The sequence below is a fragment of the Hippocampus guttulatus genome, chromosome 11 (assembly GCF_054856545.1).
Source record: "Hippocampus guttulatus isolate MCC_2025c chromosome 11, RoL_Hgut_1.0, whole genome shotgun sequence".
Taxonomy (NCBI): Eukaryota; Metazoa; Chordata; class Actinopteri; order Syngnathiformes; family Syngnathidae; genus Hippocampus; species Hippocampus guttulatus.
The window spans coordinates 10756568-10784198 of NC_141271.1; the positions used below are offsets into that span (position 1 = coordinate 10756568).

Consider the following 27631-nt stretch of genomic DNA (forward strand, 5'->3'; position numbering starts at 1 on the left):
GCCATTACCTCATTAAAATCATCTATTAGTGTGCATTCTGCTGTCGCTTTATTATTTCAATCTTAGAACATACTTATTGTAGACGAAAATAAAACTGTCGGACAAAAATATGGGAATGTACCTCCACTGTAGATAAGAGCATAATACGTACTGTATAAAACGTACATCTGGAATGTGTTTTTGTTTTGCCTTCTCCTCACGCTATCATGGTTGATGAAACCACACTCTCAGATCCACTGTGTTCTGTGGCCTGGCTTCATGTCAGCATGTTTTCCCCTTTACGCACGCACGCACACACACACACACACACCATGTCGTAATCCAAGCAGCCAGTGTGTGTTCATCAAAATCCCCCCGAAGTCAAAGTGCTGCTGGAAATGACACAAGGTTTACAAGACGTGTGTGTGTGTGTGTGTGCGCGCGTGTCTATTTATATGCACCATTGATTTTTACTTTATACAAACATAATGATCATGTAACAACGTGAAAATAATTAAAATAGATTGTGCGTCATGATTAATTCATTGTGGCTTGACTTGGCCACCAGGTGTCAGTATAAAACTGACATGCAGAAAAACAAAGAAGAGTTTCACACACAAGGAAGGCAGTGTCTGAGTGCCTAATTCACAGATGTACGATCTCCCTGGCCAACTGTACATCATCCTTCCGTGGAGGTCTGATTTTAGTTCCTTGTAAACGTAGTTTGCACACTTCAACCTATTTAGATTCCTGCCACAAAGACAAAACACCTTCAACAATCAGGTTTTATAAGTCAAAGTTACTGAGGTCTGGGATGAGATTCTAACTCCAATAAGACAAGAAGAGACTTTCAAATTCAATCTGAAAAAAATTAGATCTGTCTAACTTCAAAGTAAAGCCTCTATGTCCTTTCATTATTTTTGCGAGTTGTTGATACATTAAGTTAATTGTCAAGTTCTCTATGTGCTGAATTGTTTTTTTCTCTGTCTTTTCTTTATTTTTTGTTGTTATTGTTATGTACGTCTTCCGACGCGCCAGAGACTGCTGATGGAAAGAAGCCCTTGGCTAATTCTGGCATTTTTACATGTAGATGTTCATTAACTCATTCACTCCCAAAGACGTTTTTAGACGTCTTTTCAGACTTGGTCTAGAATTGGCTGGTACTGAATGAGTGAATATGCACCGTCCCGACCAGCCAATGCAACTGCCTTGTTATTGCCTGAATGTATGAAAAGCCATTTTAAAGATCAGTATAAAGATCAGGGTGGCCCGGTAGTCCAGTGGTTAGCACGTCGGCTTCACAGTGCAGAGGTACCGGGTTCGATTCCAGCTGCGGCCTCCCTGTGTGGAGTTTGCATGTTCTCCCCGGACCTGCGTGGGTTTTCTCCGGGTGCTCCGGTTTCCTCCCACATTCCAAAAACATGCGTGGCAGGCTGATTGGACGCTCTAAATTGTCCCTAGGTGTGAGTGTGGGCGTGGATGGTTGTTCGTCTCTGTGTGCCCTGCGATTGGCTGGCAACTGATTCAGGGTGTCCCCCGCCTACTGCCCAAAGACGGCTGGGATAGGCTCCAGCACCCCCCGCGACCCTAGTGAGGATCAAGCGGTTCGGAAAATGGATGGATGGATATTCTGAATTATTGCGCTTGAAACATGACACATAAATCCTACTTGACGCTGTGTCTTGAGGTTAAAAAAACAACAACAAATCATATGAAGGATGAGTGAACAGGTGAGTGAAAAGAGCAACACCTGAGATGAGGGAGTGGATGAAAACCCGCTCTCCCAGCCTGTCGGCTCTGAGCGAACTTCCATTTCCTGATATTGCCGGCAGAAGTCTTCTTTCTTCGTCAGCTCATTGCAACTGCACTTCTCATGCACAATTACAACCCGTGCGTCATGTCTTTTGAGTGAAGCACCTCAATTGGATGAGCTGTAACGAAATAATCAGTTCGAAATCAGATAATGTAATGTTTTCACACTTCAAAACAGCCTCCAAAAAGGTCTCTGAGATTCTCTCATCAAACTACAAAAAGGATAGAGAATTCCAAGGAGCACAAAAGAACATCGCCTCTGCTTGAGGTCAGCAGCTCTGTCTCATGCAAATTGCCATGACGACTGGGACAGAGCAAGAGAAGAGCATCTAACAATACAGTCGACCCCCGCATAATTGGCATTCGGAACCCACAGAGTTGCATGTCCGCAGATTTTTAAAAAAAAATGCTTAGATCCTTTTATTTCATTTTGCCTTTTTTTCATGAAAATATTTATCTCATGTTTATTATAATTTTTGTAGAATATTGGGGAGATTGTAAAAAAAATAAAGAGAAGAAAATTCACCAATTGGCATCAATTATATGCCATTTTTTGCTATTTGTGGTCAGCCTTATCCCTATCCTTCCTATCCCGTGTAAATAGCAACTCTATTGCCATGGTGTTTCTTGCATCCGAATGCCTCTTGTTAGGTGAACGGTAAATTCAAGCTTGTCATGTCTTATCAACAAAACTTGACTGCTATTTCCAATGGTCCAATGCACTAAAATGATCCTATTGTGTTATTTTACTGATTTATTTTGAGGGCTGAACTTTACCAGATACTTAATGTGTTATGATGATGTTGCTCGAGTGTTGGCCAACATAACGGTAGGGTTGTTGACTTGAGTTGTTAATATAAATTTACATTGTAAAATATTTTTTGAAGTCTTGACACAAAATACAACAGCACCGACTAGAAAGTTGACCCTTGCGTATCATTACACATTCTGCGTGTGCACTGTCACAGAGTACTGTATAATCTTTGTGGGAGTTGGGGTGGGCAGACTCACTGTCACAGGGACACTGGCAACTGCTGCTCCGGCCCCCTCCCTAAAATTACCATTGAGGGTGTTGCAACAAAGTGACCAGCTACTAACTGTTGCCAACTGATGTTAGAATAATAACCCTTTTAAAATCTGAATATTGCAGTATTCAATTGAATATTGCAGTATTCAATTTTTAAAGGCCATGTAAACACACGCAAAAAATAGAATATGCCGTTTTTTAAAAACCTGAATAAGACCCCATGGTTTACCCCTTTTGTAATCTGAATCGTTAATGATGTAAACAGAACCGGGTTAGCTCTTGTCGAAAGGGGCATTGAATGGTGGATCCTTCCAGAAGTGCAGCAGGGCTTGGCAAACTGCGCTTAGACTGCAGGGAAATTACTTCAAAGGGAAAAGCTTATTTTATAGTTTGCATTTCAAATATATCTCTTCGGACACACCCCATTGTATTTGTTACATTCATTTAACTGTATTTCTTTCTGTTGCTCCCAGTTCGGCATTGCAAATGAGAAACTGTTTTCAGTTGCGTAACCTGGTTGAAGAAATAGTTTTTAGAAACTTTTTTTAAATGAGATATTGCCCACGAGTACACGGAGGGTCAAAGAACTGAAATTTCTGTTTTTCAACCATCCCCGCTGTGAGAAACTTCACGCTTGAGTAAAGTTTGATTTTAGCGGGCCGCCGTAGTAAGCCTGTTGCTGATTCCCAACCACAACATTGCTGAACTCAGCTGTCACAACTTCAGCCCTCGACTGACTGCTCTGCACTGATTGACGTTTGAGCAATTGACTCCACTCGCCGTCTTTTACAACCATAGCCACACGCGCAGCTACGGTGTGTATTTTTTTATTTTTTTTGCCCTCATCACAAACCTACGCAACCTTGTATCGGGTTCACTTTGAGAGTCGGTAAGTTTTCACCGAAGAGTTAGCTTAGCTTTCGTAGCATTCCGTGAGCCAAGTGTCGATAATGAAAACAAACCTTGAGGCTTGGCCTGCCGCACAAAAGCACACTTAAGTAGACCTGTTAGCCTCGTTTGGTAGATGTCCGTGTGTTTTTCAGCAAACCGTTCTGCAAGTGATTTCATTCTTTGTGTCCTGCGTGTCAAACGTGAGCAACGCACAGTATTTGCACCAACATGCAGCAACTTGATTCATGTTGGAGATAGTTCTAACATGTCATTAACAGTAGTACTGTACATGCCTTTCATTCAACCCTACATTATCATGCATGTTGTTTGATAATGCTCCGCATTATGGTCATTTAGATACTGTTCTGTATGAAGTTATTTTTAAAAGTTGTATTGTGTAAATTCCCATAGGCAACTTATAGCTGCACACTGGCTGAGCACAATGCTGTCAAGACATGGCAGAAGATTTCCACTTAAAACCAAAGACACTGCACTAAAAATGTCTTCCCTGGCCTTTGGAATGGATGAATTCTGAAGAGATGGAAAACGAAGAGCAGAGGTATAGACCCAACATATTATTTACTCCCCGAGGCTTTTAAAATAACGTCTCAATAAACAAACAAATAAATAAATCATTCAATAAAAAGGCCAATGACATTGCAATGACATATAAGAGCAATTCCAAAGAAAAAAAGCATTTGCTAGGATATTTTCTTTCCATTCTCTTACATATGTATGGTGTCATAGTGGTTCAAGCACATCTGCCTCACGTTTGAGAGGTTCCTGGTTCGACACTCGGCTTACTGGAGTTTGCATTTTTTCTCCTTCCTTGCATGGGGTTGCTTTGAGTGCCTCGCCTTCTTCCAACCTTTTAAAAACATACATGTTAGGTCATTTATATGGACTTTAAAATATTCAGAAGGCTGTGTGTGAGTGAGGACAGTTGTATGTGCAGTGCGATTGATTGGCGATGAATCCAGGCTGGACCCCGTCATTCACCCAAAGTCAATATATCACCCAATGTATATACTGTGTGTGTGTGTGTATATATATGTTTACTCTGTGTATTTGGATCAAGAATTGTCAGAGTAATGCATCCCTCAGTCAATGTACACACAGCTGGAGATTTTTTTTTTTAATCAGGCAGCAGCCTTGTGTTCAAAGCTTCATGAATGAATGTGCACATTCCTTCCGTATTTACACAGGAAAGATAATGCTGGTGTTTTCAGAAGTTAGCCTTTTTTTTTTTTTTAAATCTCCAAACACAGCCAAAGCGACACATTTTTGATCGTCTGGTTGTTTTGGTCTTCTACTCTCAGTCTCACTTGACTTGACTCTGTGGTGTTCCATAAAAGTCAGAGAAAAAGACAAATACATATACCCGGACTGCAGATAATCCTTTGTACTGTAGTGTCGTTGCTGTTGTTATCTTGTTATTGTTGTTCTGTATAATCCATGAGCAATTACCAGAACTTGCTTTTGGTATCAAGGCTACACAAGTTTGTCAGGCACAACTTATACATGCTAACTACATTTGCAGCCTTGCAGAAGAGCAGGCCAGCACACCTCCACAGCGAGGACTGCTCCACATTTGGCAATCAGGGGGACCGAGTGAGCCGCTTAGCCCAGAAAGAGTGCTTCTGTCCCAGTGTGTTCTTCAGGTGGCTCTGGGAGAACATCATGGACTCCTGCTGGCACAGTGTAAGAGATTACGCTCCAATTCACTCATCATGTTTTCTGTATGACACATTCCATACAGGACATCTCAATAAATTAGAGTATTGTGGAAAACATTATTTGAAAAATTCAATCCAAAAATTGAAAGTTCTACATTGCATGACACTTAAACAGGAAAACACTTTTCAGAAGATCCATTCCAACCAAATTTTGATATGTTTGTTGTTTATTTTGTAATTAAAAAAAAAAAAAATATATATATATATATATATATATGTGTGTGTATGTGTGTATGTAGATTTATTTTTAACCAGCTGTAAATACAATAAAAGTTAAAAAAAACAATTCACACTGTGTCTAATGAATCTATATAATAGTTTCATTTTTTAAATTGAATTACTAAAACAAATGAAGTTTTCTATTATAATTGATTGAGATGCTCCTGTCTCCCCTATAGCTTAGCCATTTGTTGAAAATATAACTTCTGGACTATAAATCTGATATTTAGTCATTCTGAGGTTCATTATTCAACCATACTGTATGCCTTGTATGAATGTAACATCTGCATACCCTTGCTACTTGTAACATGTAATTTGCATGTCAAAGCTGCTGTAGTAAAACCAATTGAAGAGCTTTAAATAGACTTTTAAAAATTGCGGACACAATTCTCTTTATTACAAGTCAATCAGTGCCCTACCTAAAATATTTTTGGGATAAACTCAACTCTTATTGCCCCCCCCCCCTCTTTCAGGTGGTCCTGTGTATTCTTTTGGAGAATTACTGTGGAGGGGACTCAGTGTTCCTCCGTCAGCTCCATTGTTGGAGGCCTCCCTGCGAGGGACGACCGTGGTCCATGTGGCTTGTGGTGGTTTTCATTGCGGAGCGTTGAGCGAGCAGGGTGGCATCTACATGTGGGGGGAGAACACTGCAGGACAGTGTGGACCAAGTGAGGGGGATTCTGACTCCAATGTGACTGGTTAGCCATCACCTCGTTTTCTTTATTCTTTGGCTTCTTTTCACGAAAACGTTAATCCTCTTTGCTCAACTTGTTTCAAATCTCATTTTTGAGCCTCTGTGTTTGACTCATAGTTTGTGTTAGTTGCAGAACCATACCCGCTGGCTGTGGTGGACAATGAGGTGGTTCCTCCTGTAGCAGTTCGGATTGTGGATTTGACCTGTGGACGGGAGCACAGTCTGGCGTTGTCTGCCCAGAACGAGCTGTGGGCCTGGGGCAGTGGGTGCCAGCTCGGTCTTGTCACAAGCAACTTCCCCGTGTGGAAACCACAAAAGGTCACTTGATACAACCTTTAATTATGGAAAATAAGTCGATTTTTAGCTTTTAAAGATTGCATACACGCACACACACACACGCACACACACACACACACACACACACACACACACGTATAAATATTTTTCCAATTAGTACGGTAGACTTTTTTACCTATATTGGTCCAATGCAGTATGTTTTTAGGAGAAATTTGTCACTTTATAAAATTATAATTGATGAAAACATACAGTAATGACATAATTAAGTAGAATTAAAACCGATGAAATAGTTTTTGTCAAACTTTCTCTTTCAATTCAATGCGCGTTGCGGGCTGTATAAAGCAGGGGTCCCCAACCTTTTTTGCTCCACGGACCGGTTTATGTCAGACAATATTTTCAGGGACCGGCATTTAAGATGTGGCGGATTAATACAACAAAATAATATGGTATGAGCTGCATGGAAACGGTGGTGTTTTCGAAATATAATAAACACAAGGAGCGTCTAATCTGGCCGCAACACTGATCGCTATGGTAATGTTTAATGCCTTCAAAATATGATACAACGCAAATTCAAAGTGCATGAAAATGACGACTCACCACAGCCCCGAGCTTGATTTTCTGCAACTAGACGGTCCCATCTCGGAGTAAAAGGAGACAATGACACCTCAAGTGTGTGGTTTATGTCCAGTCTACTTCGTAATTTTGTTTTAGTCGCCGTTGCTGCAGAAACCCCCCACCTCAAACAGGTAGGATGTCGGAAATAGCAACAATGCTATTGTGGCGATCTCAGAGTATTCAGCCATAACTTTAATCCAGTTGTCTCGAACGTACTTTTAAGGCCGCCGTCATTTGCTATCTCCAGCAGTTTTTATACTCTGCGAGCTCCGGCGTTTTGTTTTCAGCGTAATCGGTCACGTGACGGAGAAGCGTGGTTTGACGTGAGTCAAGCGTGACACAGACGGATGTAACGGAGAATCCGGTAATTTTTCAAAATAAAACATCTTTCGTATTCCGAAATAAATAAAACGGAATTAAGGCAAGTTCTTTCTGTGCGGCCCGGTACCAAATGCCCTGCGAACCGGTAACGGTCCGCAGACCGGCGGTTGGGGACCCCTGGTATAAAGGCCAATTGATAAATACTTCAAAAACCCGTAAGTCAGGTGACTTGTATTTCAAGGTACCTCAGGAGAAAACCCGCGTAAGCGCGGAGAGAACAAGCAACCTCCATATGGGAACGCCTGAGCAGAGATTCAAATTCGGAAAGTCTTGTTTTGAGACAAATGTGCAAACCACTAGGCTGCCCTGTTATCAACGATGATTAATGATGACATCATTGCTGAAGTTATGTTATATTTTTGGTTCAGGTGGAACACTTGGCAGGCAGGCATGTGATTCAGGTACAATTTTATTTTTTACCCATCTTGTCATCTAAACACCAAAAATAAACACTCTAGCTTTCCAGTATTAAGGTTGTCATCTCTAACAGGTGGCTTGTGGGGCCTACCACAGCTTGGCTCTGGTCCGTTGTTTACATCCTCAAAACCCAAACACTCCGAAACCACTAGAGAGGCGACCATCGAAGAGGGATGAGCCTTTTACCGCTGAAGATGCACACTACTGTCCACTTGGGGTGGAGTTAACGGAAAGCATGACAGCAGAGGTTGAACTTGATCAAAACAAAAATCTGATGCAAGGACAAATATTAAGTCTTCTGTGGTTTCAATTTTTTAGACTTCAGCCACTAAACGCTCCAAACAAAGGTCCCGGCAGCCTGGCGTTAGCCATGAATCCCAAGCTGATCCATGTCTATACTCCTGCAGCATATCTGACGATAAAGAGTAAAGTATTACAAAATGTTGCATTTCTGTTTCGTTCTATGACTTGTTTTTCCACTTCCGCGTTTTTTTTTTTCTTTCTGTCCCTTAGGAATGTTCCTCTGGCCTGTGCGGAGATTGAGCCTGACGAACACGCTGACCCCCTAACCCAGACGGACAGCTGCACTACATCAGACCCGCTGCCAGCCTTGACAGATAAAAAGAAAACTGCTTTGCCTAATGAGCTAGAGCTTCACAAACTCCTTCAGAAGCTCTCTGGTCACTCATTAGAGATGCAACATAGAAGACTTGGTGATGCAGACTCACTGAGCAGTCACACCTCAGGTGGTTGGATAATATGCAAAGTAGTTTAGATAGTATAGAATATTATATGTGTGGTCTTTTTGTTGTTCTCTCTGGTTTGCTAACTGTCCTTCCTTACTCTTTTTTTTTCTTTTCAGATGATAGCTTTTCCTCAACTCCTTCTAATGAGCTGCTACACACAAGTTGTGAAAATGACTTGACATTTCGGTAAGACGTGACCAAAAACATTGGCCCTTCGCCTAAAGTACCGGGCGTTCCCCAAAAATGTGAAATCATTTCATAATTCAACAACACAGCCGATTCTCATGCAAATTGTCTCAAGATGTCTAAAAACAACCCCCCCTTCCACACACACACACAATTTAAAACGGTACTCAAGTGCCTTAATGACATTTTTGTTACATGCTTTTGTCAAAATGCCCCCCGGGATCAAGAATTTTGTCATATTATCCATATTTCATTTACCCCCCCCCCCCCCCCAAAAAAAACATGCTACATGTAGAAGCAAAGCCCACTGTGTGTGTGTGGGGGGAGGGGGGCGTTGAACCCAAGGCAAGCTCCAGTGTGATTTGTCACATGTAGTGCTGATATTTAACTTTTGTTCACCTTTGTGAAATTGGTTGGAAAAAAAAACCTGTCTGTTTGAACGTGTTATTCTTATTTTTCAACATGCAGCCTGTTTAGTTTGCCCAAGATGTGCTGCTAGAATAAATAATGTCAAATATTTTAGGACACCGTGTGGCACCTCATTGTCATCTTCTCTCCTCTTCCAGCAGTGAGGTGGTCCGGTCTTCCTCTTTAGTGGGCTTGGAAGAGGATCCTCTGCGGAAGAAAAAAGTAATGCTGTCGCACAAGAGCTCTAGTCTGACAGACATTAACCTGAAGGGGAAAACGGGAAACAGGAGATTCTCCCTACCTGGAACACCCACCAATGGTTGGTAACAATGAGAGCAACCTGATTAACAACTTCACCAAAATAGTCAAAAAGTTGTTCTTCTTGCTCTTATCACAGTTAAGATAGTTCTGTTTTTGTGGATCACCGCAATCATTTTTTTTTTTTACTTCTTTGCACTTTATTTGCTTATATTTACCTCCCCTGGTTGTGGGCCTTTTTAAGGTTTTCGGACTGTTTGCAGCCATGCGAAGGATCAGCTTTTGTAGCGAAACAATGTGCCTTCGTGTCTCTGCCTGCAAATCGACCGGTCAGGAGCCTCTCTGCATGGTTGTGTGATTTAGCTTCGACAGGAAGTTGAAGAGTTGAATCATCTGGAGTGAGTCCAAAGTATAGCTGCTGACCCGGGGTGGACCTGGAACACACTGCACGGATTATGTCATTCGGCTGGCATGGGAAGATGTCTTTTTAGCATATTCTTTTAGACTCCCTCGTACTTCTCTTGTGTTTATCACCACTGCCCGTTTGATAGCTTTTAGGTGATCGAATATTTTCAGAATAAATTATTATACAATGATCCCATTAATCGATCAGGAAGTAATTATTAAGTAATCCAAAAATACATGTGAGGTGCAGGTTTTATTGTTGTCCACTTGGGGAGGCCATCCTCACATTCCTCGCGGTATCTGTGACTTTGAGGGTGTCTGGCTTTTAAAGGTGGGCCCTGGCCTGGTGAGTGACGTGGGAGTCAGCGAATGATAGTTTACAATTGGCTATCGTGAGCTCAGGTTAGCAACTGGCTGATGACTTCCTGTTAGCCAGTCTGCATATTGTTGAGTGCCTGAGGATCAGTTGTGGCCGTAGCAGCTCGTGTATGACTTTCCTTATGTTTTTATTGCGTTCCCATTTGATCAGCAAAAACGCTTGAAAGTGCATCGAAGGCTGTGTTTAACTTTGAACGTCTTCTACCTAGTAGTGGTAGGGATGCTGTTGCGATACCTTATTTAGTTCTGATTTGCTGTAAACGATTGCACCCTGTTATCTTCTTTTGAAATGATCCCAACATTTGGACATTCACTCTCTTGTCTTTTGTGCATTGTTCCACCTGACTCACAGCCGTCACGCCAACACATTAATTAGACACGGTGGTATGCGGGTGTGCAGTAACATTAGCCCATGTGGACAAATGTGAAGCTTTGAAGCAGAGTTACTCAATCATTTCAGCCATAATAACTTTGGATCACGTGCTACCCCCCCCCCCCCTTTTTTTTTCTTAGCAACCCCAAGGCGACAACAACATTGTAGAAGCAAGCCATCTTCTTTTCCAGAGAATGATTTTCCGTCCTTGGAGACGGAGGTGTGGAGCTGGGGCAGAGGGTCGGAGGGGCAGCTGGGCCATGGAGATCAACTGGCAAGGTCTGACTGGTTGCACAGGGATCCAATTGAGAGCTGCCGCAAACACATTAGCTTTGAAAATATCGCGATTTTCTCCGAGACATATTCCTTTAACATTGTGTGTGTGTGTGTGTGTGTGTGCGCGCGCGTGTGTGTGCCTGTGCCTGTGTACCTGTGCATGTGCGCGTTGCCAGACTCCAGCCTCTTTGTATTAAGAGTTTGACAGGCGAGGAAGTGATCAAAGTCGCCGCAGGATCACACCATTCACTGGCTCTCACCGCTCAGTGCCAGGTACCGTAACTGTCACACTCTGAGGCTTAACAAATGCTTTCTCGTGACCCCAAACCTTGACCTTAGCTGTCACAACTTCTTTTTTTCACCCTTCCTTCAGATTAAAAAATAAATAAATCTCAAAAATTCTTGAACATACAGTCCAACATTACAGACAAAGAAATCATTCTTGTTTTGCAGGTCTACTCATGGGGCAGCAACATGTGTGGACAACTCGGTCATGTCAACAGTCCTGCTACTGTCCCACAGCAGGCTAAGGTATAAATAATAGTTTTGATTGATAAGTCATGTTTGAAAGAATTTGTGGATGCTGTTATACTGCTGTGCCTTCCAAGGCTGCAGTGATTTTTTTGAGGCTGCTGCAGATTCCGATATTTTGCAAGATAACATTCTAAAAAAAGAATCGGAAAAAAACCCAACTTATTTTTGGTCATGTCACGCTTATAACAAAGCTACACAATGACTTACAGGCAGACCATTTCACCGTTTTTCAATCATTTTTTTTAACATTACAACAAAGCGAAAAATTGGCAGTTTTGGGGGGGGGTTTTGCCATTTTTTGGGGGGGGGAATGTTTGAATGTCTTTAACTTATATTGTAATGTGTTAATTAATTGGTTGGACCATTATTTAGAGCTATTAAATTATTGCACCATGATAACGTACAGTCTGTCCTTCGTCACAAGGGTCGACATCAGAATTGGGATTGGCCATTGAAGATATTTAATCTGCACTTTTCTGTACTTCTTGACTCTTTATCTTTGGGTGGCCTCTGTAGCTATCCGATGATCTTCGGGCTTGGGATGTGTCGGCGGGTCAGAGCCACTCCCTCCTCTTGGCTGACGGAGACGGTGTCCAGCCCGTGCTCTTGTACTGTGGGCAGCAGCAGGAGCCGAGGCCGAAACGGAATGAGACATCCTGCCGTTACGACCAGCCGTCACCGAACAGGGCTGAAAGTTACACAGTCCGACCCTCCTTGATGCCTTTTTGCATAGAGGTGTGTGGGCCCATAGAAATGTGTTGACCTGCTCTGTGTGGTTGTTGGCAGGAATGTGAAGTTTCTTGCCAGCCTTTGGTTGGTTGTTCACCTGTGGGAGAAGACTAGAGACATATTATGACTTACAGTTAAAAATAAAAAAGGGGGGGTTGGGCTTTTTGAAAGCACAGTGTACCAACAACTTTGTCCACATGTACACATAAGCATGTAACATCCATGTTATTTGTCTCCATGCATAGATGGGTTACATCAGCAGCGTGTGTAGTGGTGGTCACAAGTGTGCGCTGCTGACTGACCGCAACGTCTCAGGTCTTATCTTGGCCATCCACGAGCTGGCTTCCATTGAGAGGAAGTTTTACTGCTGGTTAAGCAGTGTCAGGAAGCTGCTTCTTACGCCCATTTTCTACAAAGGTGAGTGAGTATCTATCTACTATCCACTTCCGGCATGTTTTCACCAGGTGGTTAAGTTCAAATTTAGACAGGACATACTTGGAAAATATACATTTAATTGCTTCCATACAGATAGTTGAGTCTCTGGAGGAAACTGCACAACCTTGTGTGTGAGTAAAATTAAACTATGACATGAGTGATCAGCTAAACTCAGTTATGAGCCACATTCAAGTGACTAAACTGTCTGAAACACGATCATGCTGATGCACTATTGTGTACTGTCAACCATCCTCAGAAGCCAAGACTAACGATGATGCTGTTATATAAAATGTGTTCACATGTGTGCCCATGTTTCCCCACAGAGAAGGCGCGTCCATCCCTTGGTGAGCCCTGCACTCGTCTCTTCCTCTCCTTCTATAAAACGTCCGTTCGCTTGAGCATCCTCATCGGTCAACACTCGACGTCGCTCACCCATTTCCTGCACGTGTTACGTCGAGATGTCACTTCCCTTCACCTGCTCACACATACTCAGCACTTCCTTGACATCTATACTGAGTAAGGTCAAATTGTAGGTGGTAATTACATTGTGGAGTTGAATTGACTAGATATCTAAATTCTCTGTTTCCGTTTAGGTATTGCAGTGCTGTAGGGGACTTCCAGGTCATGGGTGGATTGCAGTCGCTCCATAAACTCTCACTGTAATTTTCTTTATGTGATTACGATAGGGGTGTTCAACTCCTTTTATTTGTTTTGTGTATTTTATTCATGCCGAATTGAATTTTAAATCACATATACAGTAGATCATGGAAAATAGTGGCATGCAATTATGTAAGTATTGTGGATATTATCGAGATTATTGTTTCATTCATGCTAAGAAGGGATTTTTAAAAAAACAGTAACCACAATAGATTTGGTTTAGGGGGCCTCATTAAATGATCTGCTAGTCTGGATCTCTCCCCCCAGCCCAGTTTGTATTTCATGACAATACAGACTTGTCATAAAACACAGGTATAGATTCTCCATGTTTCTATGTGTATGTTGTCCAGAGAGTGTTTAGGTTCTAAGCAGACCAAACTTGCTCAACTTTCTGAACTGGACCCATCAGCAAGCGGTGATGGCGATCTGGCTTCGGTGTTGTACTGGCCTTTGCAGCAGCTCCAGCAGTACAGTCGAGTCCTGTTCCAACTGGAATCTTGCTTTGACATGGTGAGGCTGAAGCCGTTTATTTTGCTGTCAGACATACAATATATACACATATGGTAAACATTCTGGTACGTAAGCCGCTGCCAGATGGGTCGGTGTGATGAACTTTTATTGTACTGTTTTTATTGTCCTCTAGCTTACAGCAGAGTATCAGTCCCTCCATCAGAGTGCTATGCAATACGAACATCTCTCTGTGACACTACAGAGGAGGAAGAAGGAGGCTGAAGCCACTTTCCTCTTCTGGAAGACTCACTCTGGGAAAAACACTGTGAGTGCAACCTGCCACTTTGTGTGACCTACTACATTTTGTCATTTTGAAAGAAAACTCTTGAGAATTTCCGATACTTAGTGTTCACCTGTGCATGATATTGTAATGCACAGTTTGGACTGGCAGTCAACAACTCAAAGATAATGATGATCAATTTTTGATTGACACCATTAGAGAAGGGCTCATTAATTAAGTGCGTTCAGTTTCAGGTGTCAGTTAAAGCCTCCTTTAAATGAGCAGTCTTGAAAGGTTGTGACTGTCAACATATGTTAACCAGTTTTAGTGCGCTGGTGCCACATGCCTGAAGTGAAATTACCATTATTATTGACTTTTTAAAGTCATTAGCATTCACAAATTGAATGAACACACATGCTTAAGAGAGGAACAATGGCAGAGGAAAAGAGAGCTGAAACCAAAGTGAAGTTTCAACAGCGTCAGGCAGCTGAACACTTTGCCGCTTGTGAATGCACACACATGCTTGAGTGTGTTTCTTTCAGGAGGGTCTGCGTCTCCCACAGCGTCGCGTCTTATGTGAAAGCAGCAACAGAACCCTGACTCTGCAAGGCGCCGGCCGCTTCTCCAACCACTGGTTCATACTGTTCAACGACGCCTTGGTTCACATACAGGTACACATGCAAACAGACTGTGACAAGTCGATGGCATGCAGCCTAGACACCTTGCGGGATGAAATGTATCCTGAAGTGTACTGTAGGCATGGCCCTGTTCCTATTTCACAAATGTAGGTTTCATTCCAATCATGAGTAAGAGTTAGTTCCGGTTATGGTTGATGGTATATCATGAAAGAATCACTGCCTCAATTCAATACATGTGCATTTAAGCTGTATAAATTGTTTGTTTAAAAAAAAAAAAAAAGTAGAATTTGTCTTCATCTTTTAGTGGCAATTCGGAACGAAACCTGTCTCGTTTTTGATGAACACTTGGTCCTATGGTGGTGGTACTTGGTGTAAGCAGTCTGATAACTACTGCATTAGAAAGTTACAGTCGGTCACATTTTTCAAATACATTTATCGAAATGAGGCTTTCAGTAGAGGATAAAACACACAATGCATTATGTGAACAAGAAGAGCACAGCACTATATCTTCAGTGTTTCGAATATTCAGCGAAAGAAAGCATTTGATTTTCCCCATAATTGTTCAAGGGAATGTGGTAAAGTAAGCGTTACTACGTTTCAGTTGTCCAAATCAAATTCTTATACTACATTATCGAGACTCACTACCCACAGGATTTATTTGACATCTTTCAAGTATGTAGAATTTATATGATTATAGCTTGCAGCTCACAAAACCCAAATCTACACCTCTGTCCCAACATAGAATGTTGAGTGATGCCCTTTGGACTACAGTCGTGCTGTTATTTGATGTGGATTTTGAACCAGCGTGGTGCCTCAGTCACACATGTTAATGCAATCCAATGTATCCGTTCCATTGTCTTTTCACCCATTCAGCGCACCGCTCCTCCTAAGAGCCTCGTAAGTATTACGTAGTAGCAGTTCATCAAGCTCTGTGCTACAGCAGCATGGGGGGGAGGCCCGTCTGTGCGCAGTACTCACACTTTTCAAACACTCATAGGATGTGGGTTATTCATCTTAAAACAGGACTGTATGTAATGTTCAATGAATAGCTTACTATAAAAAATAAAATAGATGGACAGCACTACATTTTTGAATGTTGTTTATTATAACATTAGGTTTATTTGCGCATTCTAATAATATCCGAAATAAGAGTTATAGCAAAAGTATGTGTTTGCAACGATAATATGGGGTTTCGATTGACACTGTCATCGTGGTGTCGTTGTTTTTCAGTGTGGTTGTGGTCGCTTAGAAGTGTGTGGCAGCATACTGGAAAATCTTGATCGGCGACATGAGAGGGGAAGACATTTTTCTGATGCATTGGATTTTTTAATTCTAAGCCTAATGAAATTTCAAATTGCATCGAGCTATAAATGTTAATTTTGTATTGGGGCAAAATATTTGGATTAAAATATTTTGCAATTGGTTGCAAGTGAAACAAATAGTTCATGTTTAAACCTGAATTCACATTTAACATTTCATATGTCCTGGATTGAGATTTATATTGTGCATGACACCCTGGTGACAAACCTGGAGTGTTTGCATTAGAGGTGACTATATGTACGCAAGTTTTTGAATACTGTAGCACAAAGCGCTTAAACTCACTGCTGCGGTGTGGCTGGCAAAATTCACTAGTTCAGTTTACTTGTTCTCATTCCTGGAGAAAACTTTCCCTTGTCTTGTGGGTCTTTTTAAAATGGTGATATGAATGAGATATTTTGTATACAGTATATATTTTTTGTGTCCCAAAACATGCCATTTGCAATCATAAAACAGAATTCAAATCACAGTGGATAGTGCAAAATGGAGGAGTTGATGACAAACAACCCATCTGTCTCTTTCCAGTTCTCCACTCATCGTGTCTACCCTGTAAACCTTTTGTGGGTTAAACCACTTCCTGAAAACGACAGTGGATGGTAAGTTTGTGTTGAATTTAGATGTTTATATGCTAGGTCCGCATAGCGCATTTAAAACTAGCATATCCTCACTGTCCAATGAAAAGCCAATATCGCCGCAACCATAATTAGAACCTCTGCGTGTCTCCTCCTATGTGCCCATGTTTAAATATGCAGCGAAACAAGCAGTGAAAATCAACACACAACAGCAGAAGCAAAACGTCCTGTCATGTTTTCTTCCATGTGTCTCCAGCTATGCCATCAAAATGTCATGTCCAGAAGAGACGTTCATCCTGGTGGCCTCAACACCACAAGAGAAGGTACAGTATGTATTTTTTTTTCCAAAGTGTTTTAATATTATTAAGAGCATCTCAATGGAATAAATAACACAGTTGATGCAGCCATTGATAAATGAGCTTTGTGACTCACTGGCAGTACACATCACTCTCACAATATGAGCTGACTTGTAAACTAGCACACCTTTCTAGTGTTCATATCCTCATAAATTTGCTTTTGTATGTTTGCAAATTACCTGGTACAAAGTAAGTAGTACAGAGTATTCAGTTCATGCTCAGGCTCATCTTTAAAAGGCTCTTTCACTCCCAAGCAAGGTTTAAAAATAAACCTTTGTCTCGTATGACTATCTGTCACTCAACAAGTTTTGGGGGGGTTGTTTTTCCACTCACCGCGTAGAACAAGTGGCTGCATTTTCTTAATCAAGAGGTGGACCGGGTGCTGAGTGGTGGAGGTCAGGGTTCATCGCCAGGAATAACAGCAATGTCCCGCACGGCCTCCTATACTTTCATGGGAGACGGACGATTCAAGGATGCTCAGTATACTGGGAGCTGGCTGGCTGGACGAGTTCATGGCAGGTCAGAGATCGGAATGGGCCGATATTAGATTTTGACGGTGTGAGGACCTTGAGCAAAAATATTGCAGTGTCACGATATTGAAATGAGAGGTTTTTAAAAAAATATTTGGGTAAATGCTTTACTTTCCATTGAACACAATCTGTTTTATTTTAAACAAAAAAAACATTTATGTTTGGTACATTAAGAGACGTGTTCCATGATAAGTGTAAATAAATACGGAAATTCTGGTTAAAACCTCCATAAATCGTCAAACCGGCGATGGGCTCATGCCTCGTCAGAAAATCTTGTCTGTGGTGCATCTGTATGTTTGTTGGAGACACTGAGCTGCGGGGTGCAAAGGCTTGTAAACTAAAGCGACGCTCCATTGTTTTGAAAATGAATGGACGCATGTTCAGGTGATGCAATTCTGATTTAATGTCATATCCATTTTTCATTTGACTGTTGAATTTCATTTGAAGTGTCCCCGTCACGCATCTCAAATAGCTGCGTTATAAGCGAGGACGCCTGTTGTGCCGTATGCGCGTCTTGGCCCTAAGTCGAGGATTTTCTTTTTTTTTCTCTTCTTTTTCAATATATTGTGCACTTACAGAGGAACAATGAGATGGCAGGATGGACGTATCTACACAGGGAACTTTAAAAATGGACTGGAGGATGGGTAAGTACATTACAGGCGTGTTGAACTCGTGTGAAATGACTCTGTAGGTTTCTCTAACAACCCGCCATTTGTCCCTCCAGCTATGGCGAATGCATGATTCCTGACAAACTGCTGAACAAAGCAGGTTGCTATCAGGGACAGTGGCGAGATGGCAAGATACATGGCTTTGGCATCTACAGGTCAGTTTCCCGTTTTCTACTTAAAAGGCGTGTTTGCGATTCTCCTTTAGCACTCTTTTAATTGCTTTTTTACAGGTCAATAAAAATAAAAAAGCTGTGTGTTTGTATTTCTTCTTGTTGGATGCTGTTAAATTTGTTTCCACTGATGTTGAACTTTTCTAGGTATGCTACCGGAGAGGTGTACGAGGGTTGCTTCAATGACGGCCAGCGCCATGGCTACGGCATGCTGCGCTCAGGCAAGATGGACAAGACGTCGTCAGGCGTGTTCATCGGCCAGTGGGTCTGTGACAAGAGGACTGGATATGGAGTCTCTGACGACATCACCAGGTCTGATGTCCAGCTCCCGGTCTTGACATTTTCATACCCGTTGTCGGAGACAGCAATGGATACAATCTTGACACGTCATAAATAATTGGGAGTCAGTGGTCACTAGTCTGTCACTAGTCTTGTATATAGCACGGGACAAAAGAGTGTGTTCAGAATAACTGCGTGTTTGAAAAAAAATAAAAGTTAGTCCATGATTTATGGCACTGGTGTCAAACTCAAGGCCCGGGGGCCAGATCCGGCCCGCCATGTCATTTTATGTGGCCCGCGGTAGCAAATCAAGCATGTCAACTTGCATGATGCTTGCTAAAATCTAGACCAAAATTTGAAATTCTCATATGTAAAACATAAGAGACACATTGTAAGCATTTTCTTGTAACCAAACCCCTCATTACAGTAACAACTAATAAATTGTTATTATTGACTTTTTTGTTTGGTTTCAGTCATAATGGCCCTCGAAGGGAAATGGTAACTACAATGTGGCCCACAACAAAAATGAGTTTGACACCCCTGATTTATGGCATCTGTGAACTGGCATTTCAGTTCAGGGTGATTGGAGTACATTCCACAATTTCTCTGTATTTCTTGGTTTCACCTCAGAAACTGTTTTTTTTTTGCCACTGTACACAAACTGCGATTATACTGAACACAACTGTAAATACCTGTGCATGTCTTTGTTTGGTACATCTTTACACTCATACAAGTACAGCTTTGAAACTCCTTTATAGTTTGGCTTTACATTTTTAAATGCTCCTTCAACCACCTATGAATCCCATTAGTAGTTGTTGTCTTGATGGCAGGGGTGAGAAGTACATGGGTATGTGGCTGGATGACGAGAGGCACGGGAGTGCCGTGGTCGTGACTCAGTATGGTGTTTACTACGAAGGGAACTTCAGGGAAAACAAGATGAGTGTAAGTGTCCGATTGGACTCACATTACTCTTGACAAATGCATCGTTTTGATGATGTGGGTGTTCTCTTAGGGTCCCGGTTTGTTGGTATCAGATGATGACACGGCTTTCCATGGGGAGTTTTCCGAAGACTGGACCGCCAACGGGAAGGTAGAAAACATCGCTTTCATTTGTCAAACACTTGCACTACCTTGGTGGGATTTTTGACAGGTGCTTGTCAATTAATTCCAGAGGTGTGACTGGAATCTAATCATCGTCATTCTCTTTCTATCAGGGTGTTTTGTCCCTCGCAAATGGTGACACTTTGGAAGGTCACTTCAGTGGGGAATGGAGCACAGGTCTGAAAGTGGACGGAATTTACAGCAAACTATCAACTGATGAAATTGAAGACAAGGATAGAAAAAACTTAATGTGAGTGTTTTGTTACGATTTTTATGATATTCAATATATGAAGTATCAGCCAGTCTCTGTCATCTCAAATCATCTTTCCCCATTGAAATGAATGGAAGTGCCATTAATTTGTTCTATCCTCCCAAAAACAAAAATTTGTGTAATGTGTTTTTGCAAAGGAATTTGGGTCACTTGTATCTGAGGGCACCATTATAGTTCTGTTGCACATTGAAACTTAAGAGAAATCAAAGACATAAACCGACCAGTACATTTTGATGTTTAAATATGCTCATATGATGGTCATGTCTTGTAAAGCTTTGTCAAATTTTGGCACAGAGTAGTAGGACTACTACATTCATGCTTCATTGTCTCATTTGAACTGGAGAGCTAGAGACCAAATAGGAGCATGGTGTCTTCAGGCCACTTGGTGGCAGTAATGCATTTCCAAGTAGCTCTTTAACCATAAGCATAAATAAAGGTTTTATACCAGACAATGAGTAATTCAATACATTAAATAAATTAAATAGCCTATGTTTTAATATTCAATTGTCATATTGCAATGTAATAAATGGACAATATACTAAAAACAACGGTTGCAATTTATATAAATAAAAGTACTGAATGTTTTTTTTGCTCGTTTGTTTGTTTGTTTTTTTTGTGCATGCATAGGCGGTTGGGTCAGTATGTGGTGGCTGCAGATGAGAGGTGGGTGTGTGTTTTCGACGAAAGCTGGAGGCGGCTGGGCTGTGACATTCCCGGCAGAGGAGAGAGGACAGTGGCCTGGGAGAACATTGCCGTTTCTATTTCAAGTGCTCGACGACACAGGTTGATTTACAATACTTACACACAACTTCAAATGTTATTCTATTAGTTGAACTTTTCATATTTCTTTATTTCTGTGTAGCCCGGACCTGAGCAGGTCTCAGAGTAAAGTGCTGGAGTGTTTGGAGTGTATCCCTCACCACGTGGATGCAGTAACCACCACAAATTATGACAACATACGAAAATACCTCACTAAGGTGTTTTAATTGTGTACACGGCGTGCTTGTGCGCGTGTGCATGCATTTTTTAAAGAGCTTTTTGTGTGCATTATAGGCATGTGAGACCCCATTCCACCCTCTGGGCTGGCTGGTGGAGACGCTGGTGACTGTCTACAGAATGACCTACCTGGGTGTGGAGTCAAACCACAGGCTGCTCAGGGAGGCTGTGAAGGAGGTGCAGGCCTACATCAAACACTTCTACTCTATTATCAGGTAGCGCCATTAATTATCGTATTTTGCCCCCCACCTTCTCTGGAAGTGTTTTTAAAAAATTCTTTAGCTTTTCTTTAGACACGGTGAGCGTTTCTCCTTCGTATTCGTTTTATCATAAAGCAGTGGTTCTCAATGTGTGGTGCGCGGGCTCCCTCTAGTGGTAGATAATATAATCACAGACTTCATTCACCTTGTTTTGATCCAGTACAGTATATTTGAGTACTGGTCAATTGTAATTATCAAGTAGCGTTGAAGTACAATACATTTATGTTCAGTCTTTTATAATGCTTTGCGTTCAAATATTTATTGAGGGACAATTGTTATTTAAGTTTATGTGTAAGACATCTCTGTTGAATCCGTATATGCATTTTATATTAATTTTCCTATGCGTATGGGCAGTTTAATTTTCAAACTGTGTGTAATGCTGCATTGGCTTGCAGTAATATTGAGTATAGTATTTATTTGGGCATACTACAATACTGTCTTTTAGTGCGTGTCATAATGACGGACGTGGCTTTATGTTAGCATCAGTTTCAGCCGAGAACATGTTGATTGATCCTCACACAACAGATTTTGTATAAGTTCAGAGGTTTCACTGTACATCATGACACTGCTTTTGCATTTCAGGTTCCTGTTTCCTGGCTTACCAGAAGATGGCAGCGTTTTACCAGATACTCCTGTTTCTCCATGTAGAATCAGATACAGCTCGTATTCCGAAGAGCCAAGGTATGTGTTGACGATATCCGCCGAGGCAGGCGCATATGAGAATGTGACAGCTGATTCCGGCAGTATATGTCTCCAAACGTTTTTCATTTAGAGGCTAATGTGCTGTCCAAGTCTGTTCATTGATACAAGTTTGCAGCTAAAGAAGAGTCGCTGTGTTATGTTGAGGCATGCACTCCAATATTCTTAACGTGTTTGTGCAAAGCCATAACTCCTGGTTCTCTTCCCTCAGCTTTGTCTCTGTTGTGAGCTGCTCCACTCTGCTCCTCCCACTGCTGCTCCCTCAACTCTATCAACCTCTCTTCATGTTGTACTGCCTCCACGACGAACAGCAGGAGGTGCAGTACTGGGAGCGCATCATCCGACTCAACAAGCAGCCCGACCAGTCCCTGCTCAGCTTCCTGGGCGTTCGGCAGTGAGTGCTTAGCTTTAAGTCACTGGTCATATTGGTGAACTCGTGGTTTGCAACGCTGCTGATGACAAGAATACGTACACTGCCTTTATAACTGCAGTCATATGAATATTGACTAAAAAGGGAACATTGTTGTGTTGTAAAACTTCACTGTATTGTACAACGGGCTTTTTCGAATAATTTTGTAGCATTGCTCACAAAGAGTTTGCTGACAAAATTTGAAAGAGATGCGAAATTGTAAAAAATAGAGCTGATTACGTGAAGGAAATTGGAACAGTTGTCCAGAAGTTCATTCACAACAACCGACTTAAACGTTCCTATGTTAGGTAAAGACAAAGGGTATGAAGCATAAAACAAATAAGTTCTTTTTATATCTACTTCCCCCCTTGTTATTTTTTGTTTGCTTTCCGGCACTTCTGTTACTGTAACAAAAATGCTTTTGCGTACTTATGTTGTACGTAAATGTTTAATTTACCAAAGCCGCAAAGGGCTAACAGGATTGAAACTAAACGTGAAAGATGATAAGACATATATAGCTAAATTAACGAAACTGTGACACTTCTTTTATTGGATCTTATTCGTAGTGCACGTCCATGCAACACATTGTGTGATTGTCTTTTTCTTAATAACTTACAGAAAGTTCTGGCCAAAGTGGATGTCTGTTCTTGGGGAGAAAAAAGAGGTCAGTTGGTTGTCATGAGGCGATTCTAATCGCCTCATGATATTCAGTCAGAAAGGAGACATGAGATGACAAAATGGCCGTCGCAATTCCATTCACTTTTTTGTTCGTCTTTATCACATGGATTTGTCTTTCTGAAATGAGCCTGTTTTGACAGGGCGTCTGCGGACACCCATGCTGTGTACACAATCATGAACCCTTGTAAATTTTTCTGTTACTGCTCCGGGACAGATTGTATCCAGCAGTAAAGACGTCAGCTTCGGTAGCGCTGTCGAGACACTCCAACAAATCAGGTAGCTTTTATTTGCCCCTTTAAATGTCGCAAATGTTCACATGCATTGATGCTAATTTATACTTTGTCCCCAACACACTCGCAGCACCACGTTCACTCCCTCGGATAAACTCCTGGTTATCCAGAACACTTTTGAGGAGCTGACCCAGGAAATCAAACCCATGCAGGACGGTGACTTCCTGTGGTGCATGGACGACCTGCTCCCTCTCTTCCTCTACATTGTGCTCAGGGCGAGGTGCGAATACACACACACATACACACACACACGCACAGTATGCCGCAGATAGTGCTTGGTGTGTTTTTTAATTATCAGATTAGATAAGGTACGGTGTTGGCATTTCATGTGGGCAAGGAGAACCACAGTTGCTGATGCAGCGTCAGCCATTAATTGAATGGGAACCAAAACACACATTTTGTGTGTGTATTTTTTGAAAGAAAACGGTCGCAAGATTTTCTCTCAGCATTTTCTGAACCCCCCCCCCCAAAATATGACCACAACACGTGACTGAACTGAATGTATTGTCCTTCCTTTTATATTCTTCTTCTCTGTGCTTTCTTTATTAACCCGCTCAATAGTGCTTTACCGCCACTTTTCCTTCCGCCGCAAGGAAACCAATTTGAGTCGGAGGCGAACGTAACTTTTGTGAAATTTCCTGCGGCTCACATCTAAACACCAAAAAAGATGCCAAGTGAAGGCTCGTATCTTGAAAAACCGCGAAGCTAAGTTACCTGGATCTCAAGGCACCACTTTACAGCACTCTTTTTCTTTATCAGAAACATGTAACATAAATTGTGGTGGTTTGTAAAGGGGGGCTGGAACACATTTATGTGATCATTTTAATTCAGTTCAATATGGAAAATGTGCTTCATCGTACAACTGGATTCTGTTGCTTAGAATCAGAAACCTGGGAGCTGAAGTGAGTTTGATCGAAGACTTGATGGATCCGAACATTCAGCATGGAGAGCTGGGACTAATGTTCACCACCTTGAAGGTGAGCAACCGCCACTTTTTTTTGTTCTACTGCTCTGGAAATAGCACTCCGACTTCAGTGTTGAGGGGTTGAGTCTTAAAATTAGCTTAACAGGTATGCAGAAGACTGCAAGGCTGCTTTTGAAGCCTTTCCCTCGTAAGGCAACCGCTTCAAGCACAACTCAATGCAAACATTCCCTCGGTCGATGTGCCCCGCAAGTCTCAAATCATTATCCTAATTAATATTGCATTTGTGAAATAATTTCATCAATATCAGGGCACTGCCATTTTGTCCTGTAACGCCCTCTGCTGGTGTCGACTGAAACTGATGTCAAAATGCCCTCAGCCTCACATTGAATAACATCTGTGACCACACCCAGAAAACAGATGAGTCAAAGCTCTATGTCATGGAAAAGTAGTGTTTCGGCGCCATCTTGGTTTCATGCAACTGTGCTCAAGTCAGAGGAGGAGCTTTAAAGTAGTGCTTTAGGGACTGCTCACGGTGTCGATAAGCATTTATAAATCTGTAAAACAATGGGAGAATAGATACCTGGTTGTTTCATTTCACATTGGATGAGTGGGCGGGAACATATTTAAGAATATGCATAGTAAGTTTGACATTGGTATGTGTGGCAGGCGTGTTACATGCAGATCCAGCTGGAGTCACCGATTTAGCAGTGAGCAGGATTGACTGAAGCCCCGCTTCAAGCTACCAGTCGGTCCTTCAATCCTAGTACTACTGCCAAGTATGTTTCCACACTTCTCACTGGACTTTTTCAACTTGAATTCATTTTTAAAACAATGAGATCTTATTGTAACTCTTGTTGGATAACCTACACGCACAAATGCCTCAGGGATTTCAAGTACTTATACCGCAAAATGTTCATACTGATGTTACATTCTCGATTGTATTTTTTATTTTTTTTGGATGGGAGAAAAACAAAAAACACCATTACTACAGACTATTTGCTTTTTGTGGATGTTGTAGCAGTCAACTTTTTTTTTAAAGCATTTCATTGGTTGCAAGCTGGACGTTAATTTCTACTCGACCCATAAAGTATATTGAGAAATACCATATCGCTGCTGTTGGGCAGAATTCCCACATCTCCACATCAGTACTTTTAAAAAAGTACAGGAAAAAAAACAAACTTTGACTAACATAAACACCACATTACCCTAACATCATGTTTAATTGCTAATTTAATTCTTCAAATCATTGCTAACCTATGACGCTGTCATCGATTAAAAACTGTAGGACATGTCACCATATGGCAGCCATCCGCAATCAGGTCTACAGGCGACCAGACAAAAAGCGACAATGGTTTCAATCTTTCTCAAAGGTTTTAGAGCCACAAGTAATACAATACATAAAATGGGAAGCTGACTAAGTCATTTCAGAGGTGGAAATGAATCTACGCGCAGTTAACTTTGTGGCTGACCAGTTTCTCGGGACACAAAGCATTACAGCTCTCCATTTTTAACAAATGAGGCTTGCCCAAATGTATTTAACCCGAAGTATTTTCAATCGATTGTCTAAAAAACGCGATCTAAGGCCGCTCGGCTCCCGCAGAGTGAAGGAAGGGGGAGAGTTGAGTTCAGTAGATTTGTACTTAAGCTATTTTCAACACTCTGAATTGGTTAATAATTCATAAGAAAATTACAAATAACAGATGACATGGGCACAGGGGCCAAAAGTATAGATTTGTGATCAAATATGCAATTGACCATATTTGAACATACAAGTTTTCCGTCCAACAGCGATGATATATTTGTAGGTGCATCATAATGAATTGATTTCAGTAGTTCACGTCACAAAAGGGAAACTTTTCTTTCAAAGACTCATTCAACCCAAAATTGGAACATATTTTCAGAATGCCTACAGAAGTCCTACGTCATTTCTTCATGAACAATATTTTTAATGTAATATTGTAATTCCTTGCACTGCTGAATTTTCGATGTGCATTTTTTTGGATTGAACTACTGAAACGGTCTTTTCCGCAGTCAAATTAATTGAGAAGCTTCCTTGGGGAATAAGCAGCGCATAAAGCTACAAGGGAAATCTTTCATGCTGTATAATCGTCTTCAGGTTTTAATTAATGATGATTCTATTAACTGTGGGTCGAACACATTTCATGCAATTTGGTTGCGTTGTTTTGTGTGTGTTGTAGCCTTTGTTGCTAGTAATTACGAACTACTAATGTGCTTATGCAAATGAACAAAATCTAGCACCCCCTCCCCCCCACTGTGTGCAATTCCAAGTGTTCAGTTCAGGTGCATCAAGTGTAGAATGTCTTTTTGCTCGTGTTACATTGTATCTTTAGATTTATGCACTTCATTATTTTTCCAACACACAAAATGCATTCGAGGGAGTCAATGTCATGAATGCACCGTCATGTATCGCACCGATCACGCTCACCCCAACAATTTAAATCATTCGTCATATATTTCAAATGTCTTCGACTGAATTCACCCCTGAATATTTTAGCATGTTGCCATTGAAAATGCAGTCGACAAGAAGAGAACAATCGATTTTCAATAGAGAAATAAAGCATCATTTGTATTTGTCTAAAAATGAACAATGAAAAGGATTTATTGTATACTTAAGATGCTTCCTGATGAAAACGCACATTTAACAATGTACAGTATTTGTAATATTGCGAAATGCAATATATCTTTATTTATACAAGCACACTAACAGTTTTAACATACACGTGTGGCTTTTGATTGACACCTCAATTAAATGAATTGCGATTATTTTTTTTTTGCATTCTATCTAAATTTTTGTTCCCTTTTTTTAACATGTTTTTTTGTGAGATAAAAATTTATTTACACAGTCAACTATTTCATGATTGAATTTTCTATTTTCCCACCAGATTTAACAGTTCACGAAAACCCCAGATCCACCCGCTGTAGAAATCTGAATGTTACAAAAGAAACAATAAAAATGTTTTTTCATATCAAAATTAGAAATTGGCATCCTGAAAACCCCCCAACACATTTATATTTACAGTGATTCTCAAAGTGTGCTATGTGGACCACGAACGGATTATTGTATTAAAGGTTCAACTTATTCATCATCAAGTTTGTGTCTTCAACATTTTTTTGAAATCATGTACAGTACATTTGTTCAGCACAGTTATTTAAGTTCTAAGTATGATACAGTTGTATCTAATCCTTTTAGAAAGTGTTAATTTTATTTCGATTTATGTTTAATGTAAGTTTTTTTCCAACAATTCAGCATTTACAGGAATGCGGTAAG

At 41.1% G+C, this 27631-nt stretch overlaps 1 protein-coding gene across 6 annotated transcripts; it reads left to right on the top strand.

Annotated features, from left to right (window-relative positions):
- Positions 1 to 3534: 3534 nt before the first annotated feature.
- Positions 3535 to 27453, top strand: LOC147198046 (alsin-like). Of its 6 annotated transcripts, none has more exons than XM_086123831.1 (41): positions 3539 to 3633; positions 4121 to 4268; positions 5250 to 5410; positions 6138 to 6362; positions 6486 to 6676; positions 8020 to 8052; positions 8142 to 8315; positions 8387 to 8493; positions 8582 to 8814; positions 8931 to 9000; positions 9567 to 9727; positions 10963 to 11101; positions 11275 to 11371; positions 11552 to 11629; positions 12149 to 12367; positions 12607 to 12778; positions 13120 to 13312; positions 13390 to 13455; positions 13804 to 13963; positions 14097 to 14228; positions 14726 to 14854; positions 15695 to 15718; positions 16664 to 16734; positions 16967 to 17033; positions 17407 to 17585; positions 18175 to 18240; positions 18321 to 18419; positions 18582 to 18746; positions 19544 to 19655; positions 19726 to 19803; positions 19928 to 20064; positions 20713 to 20868; positions 20948 to 21062; positions 21139 to 21296; positions 21924 to 22022; positions 22252 to 22434; positions 23068 to 23113; positions 23342 to 23403; positions 23488 to 23637; positions 24298 to 24394; positions 25009 to 27453. In XM_086123831.1, exons 2-41 carry the CDS (start codon positions 4234 to 4236, stop codon positions 25045 to 25047), a joined length of 4878 nt encoding a protein of 1625 aa, XP_085979957.1. In that variant the 5' UTR covers positions 3539 to 3633; positions 4121 to 4233; the 3' UTR covers positions 25048 to 27453. The 6 variants fall into 6 exon arrangements, with proteins under 6 accessions (XP_085979961.1, XP_085979957.1, XP_085979956.1 ...); XM_086123830.1 differs by having other exon boundaries at positions 3550 to 3707; XM_086123832.1 differs by having other exon boundaries at positions 3550 to 3707; positions 9570 to 9727.
- Positions 27454 to 27631: the final 178 nt, after the last annotated feature.